Source organism: Triticum urartu, chromosome 7A, assembly GCF_056163025.1.
Source record: "Triticum urartu cultivar PI428250 chromosome 7A, HENAU_Tu73, whole genome shotgun sequence".
NCBI classification, from domain to species: Eukaryota; Viridiplantae; Streptophyta; class Magnoliopsida; order Poales; family Poaceae; genus Triticum; species Triticum urartu.
Window position 1 is genome coordinate 191,225,070 of NC_141879.1, and position 24,716 is coordinate 191,249,785.

The following is a 24,716-nucleotide window of genomic DNA, read 5'->3' on the forward strand; positions in this document are numbered from 1 at the left end:
TAACTTCTGAATCCCTGCATGAAAAACTTGCTCCACTTGCCACTTCAGTAGGCCTTTCAGGTTATAAATCGGCATTGCCATTGCGGTTATTGAAGATCTTCTTGTATAGCTTTTGGATCAAAGACAAGCATTTCGTATCGCCCTCGTGTATACCAGTAAAAAATACAACTAAATGATGGGATTCATGCATAGTCAATGAAACTACAAAAGGAAGTCTGAAACTATCAGAAAAGTTCAGACTTAAATTATCAACAAAATCAGAGTTTGCACTAGAAAGACAGCTACTACAATCTGTAAACTATTATCATTTGTACTGTGAAAAAGGTTGGAGAGAAAAGTTAATGAGGATGAGTCACATAAACCAATTCAGATCACTCCCTCCCCAACATTGGCAATGCTCACTAGATCTTTATAAATCTGGGTACTTGTTTGAGTTAAAAATAACAAAAGGGAATTCAGAAAGGAGATCAAAACATATAATATTGGAGGGTTAGGTTCAGTATAACCTCTTGTACCTCCTGTGCATGTGTGAATTAAGGAGTAGCAAGCACAGGAACGGCAACGTTCAGAGATGACGGAAAATCAAGGCACAAATTACACATAACTATGGAGCTAAAATACAACTATTTAGATCAAGGCACTGTTAAGAAAGATAACATAGTTCAGTAAGTCATGAACATAAGTGCTGCAGAATTTGAAGACCACTTAGATACTGTAAATTCAGTTAGCAACAAGACTGACAGATTGCACTTAGATTTCAATGAAAAATATGACTACTTCACACTGTAAATCATGAACATTGACACTGTAAGAAATGTTTTCACAGAAGAGTAAATGGTAAGAAGCGTTAAAGAAGGGGAACAGTGAGAGAACACAACATGTAGAGGCACATAAAGGACTTTGGTGGATACACTAATTCCTTATTGTTCGACGATTCTTAGAGGAGAGGAAAAATGGCAAAGAATCCCTCAAAATTTGAAGTGTGGACAGAAATAGTAGGTGGAGGACGATTAAGGAGTTCCATTTATCAGTAAAAAATGACAATGTTGCTTGAAGGATCTTTTGTTAGCAAGGCGCAAGAGAATCCTAAGGATATATGTTTGTCGTGTTCGGTGTTGAGCCATTTAAATATTTATACCCCCATTGCAACACATGGGCAATTAACTAGTCACTACAAAAAGGTTAATCCACATGTTGCAATGTTGTAATGCGAAATAATAATAATTCAGATAACAAGTATTTCTAGTTTCTAAATGCATAATTACAGTGTACCATCAATATGCAACATTCAAATAACAAGATGCATGCTAGAGATAATTCCAATAGTCGAACTAAGAACAAGGATACACCAAGCCAAAACCAAACCGAACCAGACAACAGCCACAACTGACCACAATGGAACTGGCGGTACACAAGATGGTCTAAACTTGTACTCCCTCCATCCCAAAATGTAAGATCATTTTTTACACTATGATACTGTCAAAAATGATCTTATGTTTTGGGACGGAGGGAGTAGCAATTATGTGCGCTTACCTGACCTAAATTCTGCATTTGAGGAGTCTAAATAAGCTAATAGGCCTAGAGCTCTAGACTAATGGGACGAAGAGCTTAAACTCAAACTCCATTCACTGCTGCATTCCTAAAAGCAGTCATGGTTCAGACATGGACATGCGCCAGTCGTTGCATTGGAGGTCTGTATATGTTTCAACTGGCAAGTTACAAAATGATGATTGTCTGACCCCAAACATTTCGATGACTCATTGAAATTTTTAAATACTTTGGCATCTCCCAGAAGGATCAGGCTTTAGTTGATGATAAAAGACATGAATTCAGCGACGCAAAATAGACAGAACATTTTTTTGTTGTTGCCACAACTTGAATTTGCTCTGCAACTTATGAGCTTGAAGTTGTTCTGCAGATTATCAAGATCAGTGAAACAGTTTTGATTTACAAACGTAGTTACTCCTACTACTTACCTACGGTTGCCCAGATCATAACTGCTTATCTGAGCCTAATAAAACAAAAAGATAAGAGCAGTTTTAACATGGTCCATCACAGGAAACAGAGCAGAAGAAGTACTGGTGCAGGAGCGAGTGCAAGGTTCAGAAAATCCATCACAGGAGCAAGAAGAACAACAACAGTTTTAGTACAGCTTGCATGAACAAGTGGAGCAAATTGCTCAGAGGTACATCCGTGGCGATCGTACATGGACGAACTAATACATCAGCCAGTGAGTATCCTCGTATACACTTTGAAAGCAATTCCAACATCGGACTTAGCGGAGCGGGTGGCGGAGGTGGCTGATGCGCTAGGGTTGGCGCCGCCCGCCCTGCCCTTGGGCCTGCTGGGGGCCTCTGGGCCTGGGTCGGCCCAGCCATGTCCTATGGCCGTCGGGCCTTCTGGTGGGGGGCCCCTGTCGTCTGCGGGGGAGCTTTCGGCCCCTGGTGATGGACCTGGCCCCGTCAGCCCACGCGGTCGGCCTGCCCCGGGAGGGGCCCGGTGGCCCGCCTGCCAGCGTTTTATATGGCTGCGCAGGGGCCTCCGCGACCCCTCGCTAGGGTTTCCGGCTCGTTCCAGTGAGGTGCGGCGCCATCGTCTTCCCATTAGATCTCTCGTTCCCCTTCCCCCTCCTCCACCTCTCTCCGTGTCCTTTGCCGAGGTGACGGCCATGGGCGACCGGCGCGCGGACAAGCCCCCGATGGAGCCCCCGCTCTCTGAGGAGGAATGGCGGCGCGAGAAAGCCCTACGGGCGCAGGCGAAGCGTGGCCAGCGGGCCAAGGCGGCAGGGCGAGCGGACGGTGGCGGTGGATCTGAGCATGGTCAAGACGGCGGTGCTGGTCGGGGCTACGGTGGCTACCAGGGCCATGACACAGGATCTGGTTTCCACGGGCGCGAGGGGGATTGGGGTCCTCCCCCCCTGGTGGGGCCAGCAAGAGAAGAAGCAGAAGCGCAAGCATGGCGGGCGACGCCGTGAGCTGGAGCGCAAACCAGAGCACCCCCTGTGCGGCGGAGGTCATGGGGACCCGCTGGCAAAAAAGCCCCGGGCTTCGCCTACACCGCTTGCGGTGGTCGCGCCCGATGCGCCGCGGGGCTCGGCGGACGCTCCCATTCCAGTTGAAGAGGAGGGTGGGGAGTGCTTCAAATGCGGACGGACCGGTCACTTTCAGGCCAAATGCACCTTTCCCCCCCTTTGTGTGATCTGCAAACAGGAGGGTCATGCCTCGGCGTACTGCCCTTCACGGGGCAAGCAGCCGCACCTCCAGATCATGGGCAGCACCATTCCGGGCGAAGGTTTCTTCTGCATGGAGTTCGAAGAAGAGGAGATGGCGGAGGGCGATGACCTTAAAGCTGCCAATGGTGCCATACTGTCAGCAGAGCCGGGGAGGCTTTCGCTGCATACGCTCACGTAGGAGCTGAAGCACATGGTGGCTGGAGACTGGGACTGGCAGATTGCGCAGGTTGGCGACAACGACTTTGCGGTGAGCTTCCCCTCTGCAGATCTTCTGAATATGGCCAAGACAAGTGGCAAGCTTTTCCTCTCCATCAATGACATTACGGTGCTGGTTCGTGACTCGATCCATGAGACGATTGTGCCCCTCTCCATGCCGGAGGTGTGGCTTCGCCTTCATGGCATCCCCAAGAAACATCGTCGGGTCGATCGCCTGATGGAGGGGCTCAAGATGCTGGGCAGACCTATCGTGGTGGACGAGCTGTCCCTCATCCGGGTGGGACCGGTGAGGATGAAATTTGGATGCAGAGCCCCTGACAAGATGAATGGTTTTGTGCAAGTCTGGTTTAATCAAGAGGGCTACGACATACGGGTCGAGGTGGAGCGACTCCCAAAGCGCCCTGGAGACGGGCCGGCGGCGCTTGGCCCTATCATTCCTCCCTCTCACCCGGGCGACAAGAGTGCTGGACCGTCTGGTCCGGGGACCGGAGGGTCAGCTGGGCAGCAGCAGAAAGATCCAGGGACCCAGGGCGGGCACAACACTGGGAACGGGGACCGCGCTATGGATGTGGACATGGATGGTCGCGAGGATGAACCTGAGGATAGCATGCCCGACACGTCAATTGACAAGGAGACCTGGAACCAATTGGGTATCAAAGAACGCGCGCTCGATGAGGGGAAGGAGAACGCGGAGCCTGGGGCGCTGGCGATCTCGGACATAGCTGGGAGCAGTCCGCCCCCGTCCCGCGCTCTGGTGGGGGCTTTCAATATGGTGGGATCGACGGCGCCTCCCGTGGCTGTCGCCCCAGCCTCCCCCAGTCTGCTCGGCTCGGACTCGGGCGTGGTGCGCAATGAACATTCCATCCGCACCCCGGTGTCGAGCCGCCGCAGTTCGGGGGGCTCTGGGCGTGCCCCCAAGAAGACGGCTGGTCGGAAGCCTCCTCTCAAGCAAGCCGCCTTGGCGCTTCCTTCGCCGGTGGCGCCGGCGTGCGTGGACCTTCAGGCTGCGTTGGGCTTCGCGGGCACGGCAACCAAGGCTCGGCGCTCTCGGGCATCTCCGGGCCCCCAGCGGGCTCCCAGTGCCCGGGCCAAGGCGGCGTTGGGCGAATTGTCTTCCTTGGAGAGTGCTCAGCTTCTCCTGGCGGACAAGAACTTGGAGATTTCAGGTAACCCTCCCCCCTCCTTTAAGATTCTGAACGCGTTTACTAATCCGCAACTAGTTTCTATCCTAGACGACAGCGGTTTCGATTTAGGAACGGAACGTGGTGAGCTTGTGTCCCTTATTCGTGCTCGCGAGGAGGCCCAAACGGCTTTGGCAGAGGCCGCTGCTGCGGCCAAGGCCAGGGAGGCCGATTCCACGGCGTTGGCGGTCTTTGCTAACCCAGAGGCTTCGGGTAACCCCGCCATGCTTGTCCTGTCCGAGGGGGCTGCCGCAACCAGGGAGGTTGCCACAGCGCCGACAACAAGCCGCGCCCAGGCTAAGAAGCGAGTGGCAAAACCGGTGACCTCCAGAGGGGTTCGCCTACTGTTGGGGATATTCTGGGCGTAAACCGGCCTATCTGGGCCGGGTTAACTTCGTCAGTAGTTAAGTATGTTAAAGCCCAAGAAGACAGAGGAGGGCTCAAGGCCCATGGTCGGTTCAAGGCCTGTAGCCGTAAACCGGCGTTAGTAGTTAACCTATATTGTAAGTTAGGAATAAGTAGAGACCAAACCGGACACTTATATGAGCCGGTATTGGGACTCCGTAAGCCGGCGGGAGTCACCCGTGTATATAAGGGGACGACCCGGCGGTGGTTCAAGGACAACAGACAACAACTCGAGACATAGGCGAAGCTTGTTTGCTCCCTAGTCATCGAACCCCATCAATTCCATAACAACTAGACGTAGGCTTTTACCTTCATCGAAGGGGCCGAACTAGTATAAACTCTCTTGCGTCCTTGTGTCCGCTTTAACCCCTTCAAGCTAACCCGTCGCGATGGCTCCACGACTAAGTCCTTTCTCTAGGACATCTGCCATGACAAAACCACGATAGTTGGCGCCCACCGTGGGGCTATCGCACGATGGTTTCCAGTTCTTGGAGGGCCGCTTTGAAGGACTCGAGGGCTACGCTATAGGCCGGATGACTAAGAGTCGTCGCGGCAAGCTCTACATCGACGACGCAGGTTGGGGCCCCGAGGCCGGCTCAATTGAGTATGGGTACCGGGTCCCCTTTGGTAGCATTCACGTTTTCATTGGCAAGATCGGTGAACCGGGCCCTGAGCCGGACATCTGCACCGACCTCGTCGAGACGGCTTGGCGTGCACGATCCGCCCGGGTTAAACAGGCTATGAAGCGTGCCTTCATGGGAGTCATCCATGGAGGAAGTTATGAGGACGGATCGGAATTTTGCGGCACGACCGTCGTTTGTTCTGGTGACGAATCTTCGACCGGAGAAACCGAATCTCTTTATCAGCTATAAGATGGTCGTATTGGGAGTTGTTCCGATGGCGATAGTATTCCGGACCCCTCTAATCTGCCCAACCGGGTTGGAATATTCATGGCCGGAACGCAAGCAGCGCTTCATTCTTCGACAGCTGCGGCAACGATCTCCGGTTCAGTAGCGGCGATGGCTGCCGGGGCAGGAGGCCCTGTGCACCCGCCGGCTCAGATTCTATCAGAACTATTTGATGTGTTGGTTGTGCTTATGGCGAAAGTTAATCCGCCGGATTAGGACGTTCACAACGCGGAGATTGCAAAGGTAAAGGAACAGATCACCCAGGCCAAGGCGGTTCTGGCGGCTGAGGACACCAGGATGGCCGCAGAGCGGGCCGCTTTAGACGCCCATGCCTACAAGCTTATGTTGGACTAGAGCGCGTCGCATGAAGTCATGAGGAGGAAGCACCGATCCCGCTTACCTCCGGTTTTCGAGGCCAAAGACCTTTTCAACACTCCAGGACCAAGAGCCAGCAATCCGCTGGAGGGAAATCGGGCAGACGCCCCTGGGACTGGTGCACCGGTTCAGCCTCGTCAGATGGACCCGCCTCGTCAAAACACCATGGTACCTCAGGCTGCTTTAACACCCCCGGGTCACTACTCCAACCCAATGGACAATCTTGTTGCCTCTGCTGCACGGCTGGAGGCCATTCCAATTGAGGGTGACTCGCCGCAGGCAATAGAGACGCGACGGGTCAAGGAACTTCTGAGGACAGCTTTGGCCCAACAGGAAGCGTACTCGTACAGCCGCAACCGGATCCACTCGACCCCTCGTCCAAGCCGGAGCTATAGCAGACATATGGATGAACCGGCAGTGTCGAGTAATGAACGACGTGGGGCACCCCGTGGCAACAATCCGGCGGGTGGTGCTGATGACGCTCAGGGAGTGGTGGACCGGGCCCGCACGCGCAGGGAGGTCGAGTTAGCCGCACAGCATTAGGCTCGGCAGCTCACGCCGATTCGTCCAACCACCCTGACTGAACCTGGTGTTACTTCTAGTTCTTTGGGGGTGCCTTGCCTTATCCCCGCTTTACGCAACGTGCGTTTGCCCAAGGATTTCAAAGGCCCACGCAAGGTACCAAATTACACGGCGGATCAACCTCCAGAGACATGGGTGGAGTGCTATGAGATGGCCATGGAGATGCTTGATGTGGATGACGCAGCGTGTGCAAAATACTTCACCATGATGCTCGAAGGAACGGCCCGTGCTTGGTTAAAAAGTTCGCTGGCTAATTCTATCAGCTCATGGGCCCAATTACGAGCCCGGTTTATCAGCAATTTCAAAGACACCTGTAAACAGCCTATGTCGATAGTGGACTTAGCTGCATGCGTCCAGGAGGAAGGAGAATCAACGACTCATTGGGTGCGCCGGATTTCACAAGTGTTGCACTCCTCAGACCGCATCAACGTTGACACCGCAGTGTTAACCCTAGAAGGCAACTGCCGGTTTGGACCCCTGAAGCTGAAGTTGGGACGGATGAAGCGTCATTGCACCGACATGGGGACCCTCATGGCCGCTTTGGTGAAATATGCTGATTCTGATAGTACCAAGGATCCCGAATCTGATGATGACAAGACAGGGAAAGGGAAGAAGAACAGCAGTTCCAAAGGTCAGCAGCATCACTGGGCAGGCAATGGTGGAGGAGGCAAGCGTAAAGCGGATGATAACATGGACTTTGTGGCTAATACCAACGCACAGGACAATGGCCAGCGACGCAAGGGTAGGCCGAAAAATCGTAATGGAGCGCCCAACCCTAACCCAAACCGCCTAAACTACCTGCTAAGCCAGCCCTGTCCAAGACATGGGACGAAGGAGGCGCCGGTAAACCACCTTTGGAAAGATTGCTTTATTATGCAGGAGTTCAAAAATTCTAATAATTTCCGGTATGATCACGAATCTGGCGGTGGCTCGGGATCCGGGCCGGGTTACGGTGGAGGAAGTTCCGGTTCAGGATTCAATGGTAATCCGGGCAGACATAATGGTCAAAATAGTCAGAACAACCAGGGTGGTTACAACCAACAGCAGCAATAGTCAGGTTACCAGAGCAACCCAAAGCAGTTGAGTAATGGGCAGTACCATGTCTTCACCACTAGCTTGGACAAGCGAGACCGGAAAGTTCAGAGGCGGGCGGTCAACTCTGTTGAACCGGCCATACCCCGTTATCTACGTTGGTCTGAACAACCAATCATATGGAGCAGAGAAGATCACCCTCCCCAGGTCGATAATCCGGGTCAGTTGGCTCTGGTGGTGGCGCCTCAGGTGGGAGGTTACAAGTTCACCAAGGTGCTCATGGATGGAGGGAGCAGCATTAACATCCTGTACTATGAGACCTTCCATCGTATGGGACTAGCAGATAAGAATCTCAAACCATCTAATACAGTATTCCACGGTGTAGTGCCTGGAAGATCAGCATATCCCGTTGGTAAGATAGCTCTGGAAGTGGACTTTGGGGATGATCATGATTCCAGGTCGGAGACATTGACATTTGAAGTGGTGAAAATCCAAAGTCCATATCATGCCCTGTTTGGGCGACCGGCCTACGCCAAGTTTATGGCTCGGCCCTGTTATGTGTATTTGCAGCTCAAGATGTCGGGTCACAAGGGGACAATAACGGTTCACGGAAGCCGCAAAATCGCTTTGGAATGCGAGGAAGGAGATGCGGCTTATGCAGAGTCGGTTTGTACCACCGAGGAGTTGAAGTACTATAAAGACAATGTTGATCCGGCGGACATGACTCCGTTGAAGAAGCCAACTACGGAGCATGATCCGGCCCTGAAATTCAAATCGGCAGCAGAAACTAAGCTTGTTGACTTCGTACCTGGTGATTCGTCCAAGCAGTTCAGCATCAGTGCCAACTTGGATCCGAAATAGGAAAGCGCGCTCATCGAGTTCATCCGTGAGAATCGGGACATTTTTGCATGGAAGCCCTCTGACATGCCAGGTGTACCGAGGCAACTCGCTGAGCACACACTTAATGTGGATCCTAAATATAAACCGGTGAAACAGTTCCTCCGTCGGTTTAACAAAGAAAGACGCAAGGCAATTGGAGAAGAGGTAGCCAGGCTCTTAGCAGCTAGCTTTATTGTTGAAGTTTTTCACCCTGAGTGGCTTGCCAATCCGGTGCTGGTCCTCAAGAAAAAACGGCACCTGGCGCATGTGTGTGGATTACACAGATCTTAATAAGGCTTGTCCAGCAGATCCTTTTGCCCTCCCCCGTATTGATCAAATTATTGATGCTATGGCGGGTTGTGAGCGTTTAAGTTTTTTGGATGCGTATTCTGGCTATCATCAGATCAAAATGGCAGTTAAGGACCAGGAGAAGATGACATTTATAACTCCCTTTGGAGCCTTCTGCTATGTGTCTATGCCCTTCGGGCTCAAGAGTGCTCAAGCAACTTACCAACGGTGTGTACAAAATTGTCTTCACAAGCAGATTGGCCGTAATGTACATGCTTACGTGGATGATATCGTGGTTAAGTCCAGGGAGAATGAGACTCTGATTGATGATTTGAAGGAAACCTTTGATAACCTGAGAACATACAAGATGATGCTTAATCCGGACAAGTGTGTCTTTGGTGTACCGGCGGGCAAGTTATTAGGCTTCTTGGTGTCCAATAGGGGAACTGAGGCTAATCCAGAGAAGATCACAGCCATCACCTCCCTCGCTAAACCGAAGTGTATCAATGATGTTCAGCGCATGGCAGGCCGGATTGCTGCGTTAAGCCGGTTTATCAGTCGCCTCGGTGAGAAGGCAATCCCTTTGTATCAGATGTTGAAGAAGACGGATCAGTTTGTCTGGAGTTCTGCTGCTGATGAAGCACTTGAGGACTTAAAACGACAATTGGCCAATCCGCCTGTGCTCGCCGCTCCCATTGACAAGGAGCCGTTGCTGCTATATGTTGCTGCTAATGCTCGGGCGGTCAGCGTGGCTATTGTGGTAGAGCGAAAGGAGGCAGGTAAGGAGCATCCAGTTCAACGTCCGGTCTATTATATCAGCGAGGTGCTCATTGAGTCCAAGCAAAGGTATCCGCATTGGTAGAAGCTGGTGTATGGAGTTTTTATGGCAAGTCGGAAGCTTAAACAATACTTCCAAGGGCATCCAATTACAGTGGTCAGTTCTGCTCCTTTGGGAGATATCATCCAGAACCGGGAAGTAACTGGCCGGATTGCAAAATGGGCCATAGAGCTGGGGTCGTATGGTTTGAAGTATGTGCCTCGGACAGCGGTTAAGTCTCAAGCACTTGTTGATTTCATCAATGATTGGACAGAAATGCAAGCACCTGAAGAAAGGCCGGATCATACGTATTGGACCATCCATTTTGACGGATCCAGGCAATTGGAAGGCTCGGGGGCTGGAGTCGTATTAACTTCCCCACGAGGTGATAAGTTTTGTTATGTTCTCCGCTTAATGTTCCCTTGTACTAACAATGCAGCTGAGTATGAAGCCTTGCTCCATGGTCTCCGGATGGCTAAGGAGATGAATCTAAGTCGAGTTAAGTGCTTCGGTGACTCAGATCTTGTGGCTCAGCAGGTGTCTGGCACTTGGGACTCCAAGGACCCACTCATGGCAGCATATCGTCGTGAGGTGGATATTGTTGCAGGTTATTTCAGAGGCTATCAGGTGGACCACGTGGACCGGCGGAAAAATGAAGCGGCGGACGCTTTAAGCCGGCTGGGCTCTCAGCGCAAACCGGTCCCGCCCAATGTTTTTCTGGATGTGCTGCACAACCCATCGGTCAAGATCCCTGGTGAAGAGGATTTGGCTATTCCTGATCCGGAGGCTCAGTTGGTGGCAGCTCTTCATGTTATTCCGGATTGGACGCTTCCTTACCTGGCGTACAAGAACCGGGGCGAGTTGCCAGAGGATGAGATTCTGGCCCAACAGATAATCCGGTGATCCAAGTCCATGGCTGTCATCAACGGCGAGTTGCATCATTGCAGTGTATTAGGAGCTTTTCAACGCTGCGTGTCTCCTGAAGAAGGCCGTGAAATTTTGTGTGAGATCCACGAAGGAGATTGTGGTCACCACGCCGGTTCAAAGTCTCTGGTGGCTAAAGCGTTTCGCCATGGCTTCTATTGATTGACTACTCATGCTGATGCGGAGGATCTGGTCAGATGATGTGATGGTTGCCAAAGGTTTTCAAGACGTGCTCATGTACCGGCTCAAGAATTGAGAATGATTCCAATTACTTGGCCGTTTGCGACTTGGGGGCTAGATATGGTTGGGCCTTTCAAAAGGTTCAAAGATAAGAGGACCCACCTCCTGGTGGCGGTTCATAAGTTTACAAAGTGGGTGGAGATAGAACCTGTTAGCAAGTGTGATGCGGCCACGGTGGTTCAGTTCATCAAAAAGGTGATTTTCCGGTTTGGTTTTCCGCACAGTATTATCACAGATAATGGTACCAATTTGTCCAAAGGTGCTATGAAGGAGTTCTGCGAACGGGAGCACATCCGGCTTGACGTTTCATTAGTGGCACATCCACAGTCCAATGATCAAGCAGAAAGAGCTAATCAAGAGATCTTGAGAGGCATCAAGCCCCGGCTCATGGTTGCTTTGCAGAGAACGCCGGGTTGTTGGGTAGAAGAATTACCATATGTGTTATGGAGCATCAATACAACACCCAACAGATCAACAGGATACACGCCATTCTTCATGGTTTATGGAGCGGAGGCGGTTCTCCCCAGTGATATCCGTCATGATTAACCTCGTGTAGCGGCTTATGTTGAAGCGGACAACGAGACAGCACGGCAAGATGCTTTGGACCGGTTGGATGAAGAGCGGGACATCGTAGCCGCCCGATCGGCGATTTACCAGCAGGATCTTCGTCGTTATCACAGTCGCCGGGTCAAAACTAGAACTTTTTAGGAGGGAGATTTGGTGCTTCGGCTCATCCAAGATCAGACTGATATGCATAAGTTATCCCCACCTTGGGAGGGGCCTTTCGTGGTCAGCAAGAATCTGCACAACGGGTCATACTATCTGATCGATATTCGAGAACATAAGGACTCACGTACATCAAAGGAGGAGACCAACAGGCCGTGGAACATAGCTCATCTTCGGCCTTATTATACCTGAGCCATTGGTTCTACTTATGTACATATTACAACGATGTAAATATTAACTATAATAAACCGGAACCTCAGCTAAAGCGGGGTATCTGTTCTTTTGCATCATGTGTGGTTACACAGAGTTGTTCTAAAGCGGCTTCCGGTTTACCCCTTGAGTTCGCTTTGCTAAAAGCATCGTATTATATCATTTGGAGGATTGGTCGTGTCCGAACCAATACCATGCCTCTTGATAGGCGAGAGCCACCAGATCACTTGGGGACTTGGTCATGTCTGAACCAGTCATGCCTCTTGATCGGCCTAAGGCCACAGAATCACTTGGGGGCTTGGTCGAACCCGAACCATGACCATGCCATTTGGTCCGCATAAATGCCACGGTTTCATTTGGGGACCTGGCTGACTAGAACCATAGTTACACCTAACGGGAGCTTGGTCGTGTTTGGCCATGGTAACGCCATTTGATCAGCTTAAATAAACCTTTTTTGGCAAATGGTTTTGTCATTGCTTTTGCTTCGCACTTTTCTTTGAAGGGTTTTTTTTGCTTTTTATTGCGTTTTTAAACCGACAAAGTTTTTTAACCAATTAATTGATGGAACACAGTTCACGTCAATCCGGAGACAATTTGCCCGGTTTGATCCTTGTTGTTAACATCCTCTTATGGAGTAGCACAGTGTTTATTATAACCTGGCACGGTTTACATGGTAAACCAACGTCATATATATACATGAGCTGTTATCTCCTCCAACAGTGTGGGTTTGCAAAACTCCGCTTCAAGATTGGCCAAGCCAACTTCACACTCAACGATGGCAGAAGGTGTTTTGGAAAGTTCATTAGCACAGGAAGAACAAATTATGCATGAAGGCATATCAACATCAAAGGTATCAGCTAGCCTATTACAAGGCAACATGGTGCCCATAATAATATAATTGTTTTTCACAAAGGAGAGGTAGTTTTAAAACCGACTTCCGGTTCAAACTTGGTCACCAGCCTGGCCTGATGGTTGTGGGTCATCCTGCGCCGCTTCAGGCTCCGTTTCTCTACTCAGTGGCTGGAAATCCACAGTTGTCCAATCGATTCCCATTAATGCTTGAAAAACAGCTTCATCATGGATCAGCAATGACGGGTCAATATCGGGAGTGTAAGTATGCTTACGGATTGGAGGGATCAGATTTTCTGATTCATGGATAGGTGCAGCTATTCGCTTGTTCTGACTATCATATTGCGCTTGATAATGAGACAAGTCTGCTTCTTCAGCCAACTAACAAGCTAGCGGACGTACCTCCCGGTTTATTGCTCGCAGATCCGCTTCACCAAATTCTGACCCGTCTTCCTTCAAGCTGGGATAGCCCTGAACCGCCTCAATAGGATCAAAATCCGGCACCCAGGCTTTTTCCCGGATTAAGGCATTGATTGCACCGGTTCGAGTAGCAGATTTCTTCAGCTCTTCAACCCGGGAAGGAAGCACTGACAGTTTCATCAGCGTATCTTGAATCAAAGTGGGCGCCGGTTTGTTATGAGATGCGGTACAGATGATCCGCTGGGCACCAGTATACAATTGTTCAACCAATGTATAGGCGGCTTTCAATTTCTTCCGCACATCTGACCCCAAGTGACCAATGCGTGTCCCTGAAATACCATAAAGGGTTAATAAACCGGCGGCTCTGTAAGAAGGCAGAGCCAATTCAGAAGGCAAGCTGGCTTACCAAAGATAGCAGTGGTCATGGCATGCACGTGTCGCTTTATACTGGTCAGTTCATCCACCACTGGTTTTAGTGCAGCCTCGGCATCCTCTGCTCGTTTGATCAAAGCGGACTTTTTAGTGGCCCAATCCGCCCATTTCTTTTTGAAGTTCTCCTTAAGTTGTTCCATGGCGCTTAAAGCGCTGGACAATTCCTCTTTTGCTTTGGAGGTTTCAGCCTGTTGGGTTTTCAGGTTTTCTTGGAGATCGGTGACTTGGTTTTTTTCCGTCTTCAGCTCCGCCTGCATGCATACAGATATATGCTTCAACAAATCGATATAAGGATTCAAGTACCAACCACATAACAATTTATGCACTTAGCACTTGGGGGCTAATGCATATTCGATCTTCATCTTTCAATTGTTTACAAAGTCCCAAGATCAATACAAGTATTCAACTTGGCACTTGGGGGATAATGGCTATTTGCTCATATATATTCTGATGCGGCAGTTTCAATTACTTAAAGTACCGGTTTAACTATGCTAAGTTGAACCGGCCCTTGGGGGCTACATCAGCGAATTTCAAAGCATCAAGATTTATAAAGTCCCGGTTTGAAAGAATATTGCAAACCGGCCCTTGGGGGCTAGGAGAGTCAGCAAGAATGGAAGCATACAAGTAGGAAGGAGCATATGGAAGTTACCTCATATTTATCTTTCATCATATTAACCAGACCGGCTTCATAGTCGCGACTGGTATACAGCCGGTTCAGATAGCCGGAATGGATATCTTGGGCGTTCAGAGCAGCGTAAGTCATCAGATCAGTGTTCCACTTGCCTTTGCCAAAGGCAGCAACTTCCTCCTTGGCAGAATGTTTGGATAAAGCGACATGATTGCTTGGCTCAGTATGGCCAGTGCCAGTAATGACAACCTCATCATCCTTGGTACCGCCGGGTTGCACTGGAGCTATTGGCTTGTCAGTAGGTTTTGCTGGACCGGTGGAGCTTTCAATCCGGATGGAACCTGTGGGCTGATTGACAGGACCTGAGGTATCAGTAGGTCTCTCTTCAGCAATAGGATCATCATCCTGCCGCGGTGGATCGTTGGGAATATCCTCAGGAATAGCCGCTTCAACATTGGGTGTCTTGCCTGCTTCAAGAACGACATCTTCTTCGGCCGCTTTGTCCAGACGGGCCTTCTTGCTTGGCCTAGGTTTGGCCCTGAGAAGAATAATAAAATCAAATACAACATATGTTCTAAGGCGATGTACTGAAACATCACAGGAAGTATAGCTTACCCAAGCACCGTTTTAAGCGGTGGGAGCTGAGTAGCCGATGACTCGCCAGAAGAGGAGTGAGAAGTATCCTGGTAATCGGAGTCAGACGGATTAAGAGGTTGACAAAAGCAGCCCGCTTTAGAACAAGCACTGACAAGCAAATTAGAGACCTCTGAATGGCGTTTCCGAACCGGACTATTCGGTAAACCGGCGGAGGTAACTACCTGGCCGCTGTGCCGGGTTGTGCGACGAGCTTCGTGTTGTTGGGTCTTCATAAGAAATTTAGGATCCAAATAAGCAAGAGGATGAGAAAATTTAACTTTCTGGTTTGCCTGGCGGATTTTTTGTGAAGGCAAAGTTTCTGAATCGGAAGAGAGAATAGTTACCTCTGCAACATCCACGTGGCTGGCTTCGGCATCATCCTGACAAATATCATCATCAATAAGACGCATGAAAAATAAACCAAGTGAGTCAAGCTCTACCTCAAAGTCCGGATTATCCACATCATCATCAGGGGCCGGATTAGAAGATGCAGTGGTTCTTTTCCTATGGGCAGTCTTCTTCATAGCTTTAGTCTTTTGCCGAGTTGCTCTTTTCGGTTTGTCTATTTTTTCTGGTTTCTCCTGCGACAGTTTTTTGCTCCAAAACGGATCATTGCCCTGATTACGCATACACTGATATTAAACAATGACCAGACATATCAATAACAGATTCAGCAAAGAGAAAAATTAAAGTCTTACAGCTGGCGGTTTGTTGGTGGCGCAGAAGGGAAGCAGGCCGGTTCTAGCGCAGACGTGTTCCGGTTCATTGAGCATCTTATTCACAGCCTCTGTGATTTCTTCATCGGAGAGCTGGATTTTTGAATGTCGCAGTGGGTCATCCACACTGTCAGTATACTCGCACATCAAACCGGAGCGCCGACTAAGGGGCAGTATGCTCCATGATATCCAACAGCGAGCGAGATCAACCCCTGTTAAACCGTTGGCCATAAAGGCTCTGAGCTTTGACAGTTGGGGAGCATATTTGCTTCTCTCCTGGGCAGTCAATCTCTGAGGAAAAGGGTGTGTATTGCTGAGCCGCTCCGGACGAAAGCCAGGCAAGGGATTCTCACCAGCAGGGGAGGTGTCTTTGCAGTAGAACCATGTCTGATTCCACTCCTTGGGGTGACTGTGCAGCTTGGCGTGAGGGTATGTGACCTCTTTCCTTTTCTGAATCGCCACGCCACCCAACTCCGTATTAGAGCCATCAGTAAACTCGGTACGGCGGTTTAGATGGAAAAGGTCTTTGAACAATTCCACTGTGGGCTCCTCTTGAAAGAACACCTCACATAGCACTTGGAAGTGACACATATTTATAACAGAGTTGGGGCCAGTGTCTTGCGGATGGAGTTGGAAATCGGCTAAGACATCCCGGTAAAATTTAGAACCGGGCGGTTTAAAGCCCCGGGCTAAGTGATCTAGGAAAACAACAACCTCTCCTTCTCGAGGTGTGGGAGGGCATTCTTTGCCAGGAGCCCTCCAATGGATGGTATCTTTGCTGCCTAAAGCGCCAATCAGGACTAAATCGTCCAGTTGATCCTCTGTGACGCAAGAAGGAACCCAATTGCACTCATATACTTGCTTGGCCATGATGGAATCTACAAGGTAGAAGATCCCGGTTTAAAAATGCATTTGATCAAGGTACGTTGGTATATGCACTGGTAAACCGGAGACAGAACTATCTGAACCGGAGTTTCATGAAGCAACCAACATTTGGCGGTTCAACAAGGGGACTAATGGCATATACCGGTTTGGAAAAATTTCTATAAGGTTAAACCGCCTGATCTAAGCATTAAAAAGCTGAGATTGCGGATGGACAGGTACGCAGAAACAGGTTTCACAAGATTTCTTTACAGCATTGGATCTGAAACAAGTTCAGAAAAAAGATAAATACTTAGAGGTTCAAAGGAGCAGTACCGAACCAATGAGCAAAACGTTCATATAGATCTATGGTTTGAGATGCATAAGTGAAGGCGAAGGTCAAACAACTATCATTGCACAGAGTAAAGACTTGCGGATTCATCCAAAGATCTATCGTATGAGCAAGAGGTAGACGATGAACACTAAAGAACTACGAAACCCTAGGCCAGATCTGCGGGGGAAAGGATAGAAGATTTACCGGAGCTGAGGAAGATGCGGAAGGTTGCCGTGGTGTTCTGGTGTGCTCAGGTTGATGCAGCGGCCAAGGATGAGGCAGAGGTCGACGGCGGCGGCGGAGCTCCGAGGCTGGCGACGCGAGGAAGACGAAGAAGGCACGGAAGGAGAAAAGAAATGACCCTTCGGTTCTATTTATAAGGCGAAAGAACATGAGTCAGGCGCGACAATCAAGGGGCCACAAAATGGAGCTGTCGCCTCGATTTCCGCCGATCTATTAAACAAAGAAACATAATGGATAGCTTCGTTATGACAGGTGACGTCACTCCGGCTTACAGCAATTAGAGAAGATGACATCATGGCGGTTTACCAATTTATAAGAATATGTTGAAGGTGAAGCTTTTATTAAAGGATTAACATGAACCCGTTCAAATCAATCTGGGGCCTAATGTTGGGGATATTACTACTGGGCGTAAACCGGCCTATCTGGGCCGGGTTAACTTCGTCAGTAGTTAAGTATGTTAAAGCCCAAGAAGACAGAGGAGGGCTCAAGGCCCATGGTCGGTTCAAGGCCTGTAGCCGTAAACCGGCGTTAGTAGTTAACCTATATTGTAAGTTAGGAATAAGTAGAGACCAAACCGGACACATCTATGAGCCGGTATTGGGACTCCGTAAGCCGACGGGAGTCACCCGTGTATATAAGGGGACGACCCGGCGGCGGTTCAAGGACAACAGACAACAACTCGAGACATAGGCGAAGCTTGTTTGCTCCCTAGTCATCGAAAACCCCATCAATTCCATAACAACTAGACGTAGGCTTTTACCTTCATCGAAGGGGCCGAACTAGTATAAACTCTCTTGTGTCCTTGTGTCCGCTTTAACCCCTTCAAGCTAACCCATCACGATGGCTCCACGACTAAGTCCTTTCTCTAGGACATCTGCCGTGACAAAACCACGACACCTACGCAACCGTATCATCTGATGCGCTACTTCTTTTGGAATATTAGAGGTTGCGGGCACTCGGGTCGTCGCACGCAACTTAGGGAGTATATCGCGCGCGAGAGGATTGACGTTGTGGCTCTTCAAGAAACGATCAAAGCGGATTTTACGTATCGCGATCTTGCGGCCTATGATCCTCTCCACCGCTTCGTGTGGGGCTGGGTCCCTTCCGCTGGCCATTCAGGCGGTCTTCTTCTGGGTTGTAATTCTGACATATGTGATGTTGTAACCTGGGATGTGGGTGCGTTCTTCATTTCAGTCACCATTAAACATAGAGTCTCTCTCGCTTCCTGGGCGATCGTTTGTGTTTACGGGCCGGCCGATCACTCTCGCGCGGCCGATTTCCTAGGTGAAATCCAAGTCTTGGTCGGGGCCAAGCAAGCCGCTAACATCCCCATTGTCCTTGGGGGCGATTTTAACCTTATCCGATCGGACGCGGACAAAAATAACCGCAACATTGACTGGCCTAGGGTTTCCCTTTTTAACAATGCCATTGCGGCTTGCGCTCTTCGGGAAATTGCTAGGACAGGGGCTAGATACACGTGGACTAACAAACAACTCAACCCGGTTCGGAGCGTCCTGGACCGTGTTTTCATTACATCTGATTGGGAGATGCTTTTTCCCATGTGCACGCTGGTTGCTGAAACACGCATTGGTTCTGATCATGTCCCATTGATCCTGGCCTCTGGGGAGGATAGGATCAAGCATAGTCCACGCTTCTACTTCGAAACAGGGTGGTTCGAGGTAGAGGGGTTCATTCCTATGCTCCTTGCATGTTGGGAACAAGCTAGGGCTGCGGCTGGGCGCTCCAGAGGTCCCCTGGACATTTGGGTGAATGCGGCCGGGACCCTGCGTGGTTTCCTCCGAGGGTGGGGGGCAAAGCATGGTAGTGACGCTAAACGAGCTAGGGAAGCTCTTATCGAGGAAATCAAGGCACTTGACGCCCAGGCCGACTCTCGTTCCTTCTCGGAAGCAGAGTGGGCTAACCGTTACGCCCTTGAAAACCAAGTGCTTGCCATCCTCAGGGAAGAGGAGGAATATTGGCGCCGGAGGGGTGGCGTCAAGTGGATTACCAAGGGGGATGCTAACACGGGCTATTTCCATGCCTTCGCTAACGGCCGCAAGAGGAAATGTTCGATTCTGAGATTGCAATCGGACCAGGGGCTACTAGTCAGTCAAGCCGAAATCTCGCGGCACATCTACGACTTCTTCCTTAACCTGTTGGGAACAGCGGAAGAAAAGCCCCTGCGTCTCCGTGCAGACTTCTGGGGGGAAGAATCTCGTGTGTCGCAAGCCGAGAACGATGGCCTGGCCCTATCCTTCTCCACGGGGGAGATCGATGAGGCGCTTGGCTCGATGAAGACCGATACCGCGCCAGGGCCGGATGGCTGGCCGGTGTCTTTCTTCCGGCGGTTTTGGCCGGCGCTCAAGGACATTTTCTATGATATTATCAATGGGTTTGCGCTAGGCACAGTAGACATATCGCGCCTCAACTTCGGTGTCATTAGCCTCATCCCTAAAGTCAAGGGGGCGGACTCGATCAAGCAATACCGCCCCATCACCCTTATTAATGTGCCTTTCAAATTATGCTCCAAAGCTTACACTACGAGACTTGCCCCGGTTGCACAACGTGTGATCGACCATAGCCAGTCGGGTTTCCTCAAAGGCCGTAACATCCTAGAAGGTCCGGTAGTTTTGCAAGAGATCGTTCTGGAGCTTAAGCGCACGCGTCAGCCGGCCATGCTCTTCAAGCTCGATTTCGAGAAAGCCTATGACCGAGTGAACTGGGAGTTCATTCGCGAGGTGCTGAATCGGAAGGGATTTGAGTCGGGTTTCATTCATCGCATTATGCAACTTGTCTCGGGGGGACAGACTGTGATTGCAATCAACGGAGAAGTGGGGAACTTCTTCCGCAACAAACGAGGTCTCGGACAAGGAGATCCCTCCTCGCCATTGATTTTCAACTTTGTTGCTGATGCTCTCTCGGCCATGGTGAACAAGGCCAAGAACGCAGGCCATATTCGAGGTGTGGAGCCTCACCTTTGCCCTGGAGGGATCACCCACTTACAATATGCGGACGACACTCTGCTGCTCTTCGAGCCTGATGATCATAGCATAGCCTCGATTAAGCTCATCCTCCTCGCTTTCGAGATCATCTCCGACTTGAAGATTAATTTTCTGAAGAGTGAGGTGATGGCCATTGGCATGGACAATCCCAGCGCCTCCCGCATTGCTAACCTACTTAACTGCAAACTAGGGAGTTTCCCAATTAAGTACCTAGGCCTTCCCATTTCGGACAAACACATTTCGACTCTCGAATGGGAACCACTATACGGCAAGGTGGCGAACCGGGTCAGCCCCTGGCGCGGCAGATTCCTTTCGTCCGCGGCTAGGCTGATCCTGACGAACTCTAGTCTGTCCTCCCTGCCCTTGTTTACCATGGGCATGTTCCTGCTGGCTGATGGAGTTCACGCCAAGCTTGACACCCCTAGATATAAGTTCTTTTGGGAAGGGACTGGAACAAAAAAGAAATACCACCTGATCAAGTGGGCGGCGCTTTGCCGCCCCAAGAAATTCGGTGGCCTTGGGATCCTCAACTCCATACTCATGAATGTAGCTCTCCTTGTCAAGTGGATATGGAAACTCTCCTAGAACGAACAAGGGCTTTGGGCTGATATTCTTCGAGCCAAATACTTCCCCGATGGGAACTTTCTCATCTCCAAGGCGAAGGGATCGCCTTTCTGGAATGGGATTCGGGCGGTTAAGCCGGCCTTCACGCTTGGGGCCAAGTTCTGCGTTAAGAATGGGAACTCCACGAGATTCTGGCTCGACCATTGGCTTGGGGCGGAACCTTTATGGCGAAGCCACTTTGACATCTACCAACTAGCTACGGATGTTGAAATCCTGGTGGCCGACGCGCTTAGAACTAACCCTCCTGCCATAGCTTTCAAAAGACCACTCCTCGCCCATGAACGGTGAAGTTGGGATGGGCTCCTAACTGCCTTGCAGGGTGTCTCTCTCTGCCCTGAGGCTGACACGGTCTCCCGGTCCCTCTCAAGATCCGGCAAGTTCACGGTCCAATCGCTTTACAACAAGCTGACTGAGGGACCGACCCTTGACATAGCTAGGGGGCTATGGAAAGCGTCTATTCCTCTAAAGATCAAAGTGTTTCTTTGGCAATTATTCCGTGACCGCCTACCTTCGTCTAACAACATTGCCATTAGACACGGCCCTTCGGATGGGTCTTGTGCGCTATGTGGAGCGCACGAAGATGCGAATCACATCTTCTTTCAATGTCACCTAGCACGGTTTGCTTGGAGTGTCGTCCGTGAGGCTTTTGCGCAAAACTGGAATCCCCAAACGGCTTCGGACCTACGTGGGATACTTCTCGCTCATAGAGGTAGCTTCGGGCGCGTGCTGTGGCGATGCGTAGGGGCGCTATGCTGGTCACTGTGGACCACCCGTAATAAGATGACTATCAAATACAAGGTCCCTGCTCACCCTGCTGATATTATTTTCAAATGCCACTTGTTTCTTCGGACATGGACACCGTTGGGGAAACGGCGTGATGCAGACCGGATGATGGAGGCCATGGAGCGGATTCGCATGATTCAGATTGAAGCCCGACACTAATCCCCGCTCGTGGCGCTTTTTGGATTGGCTACCTCGTTCCTTTAGTTGCTATCTTTTCTATCAGGCTGAGGCCGGTTGCATGTTCCGTACTATGGGCTTCGATCCCTTTTAATTTCTGTTGAACTTTCTGTTTTTTTTCCCTGTTGGATGCTGCCTGTGGTGGGCTTTATTAATTTAAAGCCGGACGCATCGTGCATCTCCGTTCTAAAAAAAATAAAAAAACTTAGTAGACACTTGCAGGCGAGAAGAAGTTGCTGTGCCCTCCAGCGTGAAGATTGGCCGCGGCATTGCACCTCTTCTCCTTCTCCAGCGCCTCTTCGGCCTTCCACGCTGCTTCAAATGGATCATGGAAGATGATCGGCGGCGGCGGCTTGTAAGTCCCCACGTCTTGGGCAATGGATGACTTGTCGTTCGTCGACTCTTCTGCTTCTTCATCGAGGAAGGTCCTAAGGAACTCCAGCTTGTCAGCTTCGAGCGGGACGATTTCTTCTGCAGCATCAGCGAAAAGCCCCTCTGGTTCCAAGTAGAAATTCTGTTCGATGCTGTTAGTAGCTCCGACCGGGAGATTTTCCTCCGCTTGTGACCCGAGAAGCTCATCGATTGTGCAACAGAACCGGGCCATGTCGTTGTCAGCTTCAGGTACGGATTCATCCGGCAAGAAAACCGGTGCTGCAGCGGTGAACGACGATGTGGCAGGTGCCGGGACCGGGACGGCACCGCGCATCCTCTTCTGAGGGCGCGCCGGATGAGGCTCGGCGGCGGCAGCGGTCGCTGGCCTCTTCTGCGCGTGCGTCCTCTGGGTCACGGCCTCCGGTTGCGGTTGTTGAAGCTTGTACGCCTCCGATTCCTGTCGGGCCGCGTCAGGGGCATGCTGAGCCAAGTGCATCTTGCAGAAGACCTTCACCCCGTCGCTGACGGTGGCCTCCGGCAGCAGGCACCGGTACTCCTCCATGACCCAGCCGGTGGACTTGCCCTTCTTCTTGAAGGACAGGTTCTTGACCTCGCCGACCTTGACTCCCGCGTGGCAAATCTCTTTGGTCTTCTGGATGGTCCATGTGCCGCCGCCGGCGCCGCGCACGCTCTGGAGCTTGCTCCCGTTCTTGCTCTTGCACGTGGTGAAAAAGAACCGGTCGCCGCTGCTGATGGCCTGCGGCACGGGCGCGTATCGGGCGGCCAAATCCTTGGGCTCGCAGCCGGAGATGTTGACGCGGTGGATGAGCTTGTCGACGCCGTGCAGCGTCTCGCCGGAGAGGAGGCGTGGCAGGTAGTAGGTGACGACCTCCACTTCCGTGGGGCTCAGCCGGTAGTGGTGAAAGACGTCGTCGACGTCGAGCCCCTCCATCCCGGCGGGCGGCAGCCCTATCTGCTGCTAGGGTTCTACGCTGGCTAGGAAAGGGCGGGCGACTGGGATTTGGGCGAGGTCGGAAGGTGTTGTGGGACGCGAAGGAGTTGTGTGCTGATATTTAAAGACGCTGCGCTACGCGATGGAGGACGCGTCAGATTTCCCTTTTTCTGAATCCGACTATGTTCCCAGTTCAGTTTCCCGGCAGTTATCTGAAACTTGGCGTTCCCGTTTGCTTTCATTTTCTGAAAATTTGCGTCAATCCGATCTATGATAATCATTCACCGGGGTACACTATCAAAACCCCAGCTTTCCCATTCCATGATCTAAGTAAGACATGAGACTACTACACTTGTGCTTCAACGGCTGAAATTATCCCTTATCCCTTCATAAAGAATGACATGATGGTCTTATCTTCTATATCTAAATAATTAGCCCCCACTAATTTATTCCACTTCTGAGCCCAGGCTTAGCTGCATCCTCCTTGACGAAAAAAAAATCAAAACAAATAATAGATAAATTCAAAAATTCCATTTTTTTGTGTGTGGTAGATAATTTGATGCATGAGGTTCGCTCCAATTTCAAATCATTTGAACATCTAAGAAACTCTCGGCAAAAAGACAAATTTGAGATATGTAAAAATGTTTACTGTTCACACACTGTTCTGATCTGATTTGTCTTTTTTTTGCCGAGAGCCGCTCAGATGTCCAAATGATCTAAAAATTAGAGCGAATCTCACGCATCAAATTATTTACCACACAATTTTTTCTGAATTTTTTTTAAATTTCTAGTATTTATTTTTATTTTTTTTCTGACCGGGTGCAAATGAGTGTGGGCACCGAAACGCCACACTCCTAACCGGTAATCCACTTCTGAGCTCAGGCTCGGCTGCACCCGCCCTGACGAAAAAATCAAAACAAATTCAAAAAATTCCATTTTTTTGTGTGGTAGATAATTTGATGCATGAGGTTTGCTTCAATTTTCAAATCATTTGGACATCTGAGAAGCTCTCGGCAAAAAGGAAAAATTTGGGGTCTATAAAAATGTTTACTGTTCATGCAGTGTTCTAACCCGATTTGTCTTTTTTTCCTAAGAGCTGCTCAGATGTTCAAATGATCTAAAAGTTAGAGCGAACCTCATGCATCAAATTATCTACCACAAAATAAAAATGAAAGTTCTTGATTTTTTTAGTATTTGTTTTGATTTCTTTTTACCAGGTGCAAATCCACTTCTGAGCACAGGCCCACTAACTATCTAAATAGTTAGCCCCCACTAACTATTGCTCTCAACATGCAAGCATGCCACATCATCACATTCATGCATGAGAAAAGGCATACCCTCACTACCATACCTCTCTCAACATGCAAGCATGCCACTTCAACATGATATGCATGAAACAAAGAGCCATCTCAGCATGCAAACATACATGAGAATTTTAATTTCATTATACAAATATAATAAAAAAATATTACAACTATATAGTGATCAAATATAATAATAAGTTATAGCTTTTTATATTATTTCAAATATTTATGTTTCATACAACGAATCACATTGAAATATATTGCAAAATACCCCAGAACACTGTGTTGGGTATCATCTAGTTTATAAAAGACGCCGCACGTCCGTCCGCGGTGATACGCCCGCCGTGTATGTACGAATACGTGCACCC

General features: G+C 50.0%; 1 protein-coding gene across 1 annotated transcript; it reads right to left on the reverse strand.

Annotated features, from left to right (window-relative positions):
* Positions 1-21,925: 21,925 nt before the first annotated feature.
* Positions 21,926-23,044, reverse strand: LOC147958937 (uncharacterized). Its single transcript, XM_087534857.1, has one exon. The coding sequence runs from the start codon at positions 23,042-23,044 to the stop codon at positions 21,926-21,928; it is 1,119 nt and encodes a 372-aa protein (XP_087390983.1).
* Positions 23,045-24,716: the final 1,672 nt, after the last annotated feature.

Bases quoted from the DNA above. Each gene is read 5' to 3' on its own strand.
- LOC147958937 (XM_087534857.1), bottom strand. From the start codon at position 23,044: ATGGAGGGGCTCGACGTCGACGACGTCTTTCACCACTACCGGCTGAGC.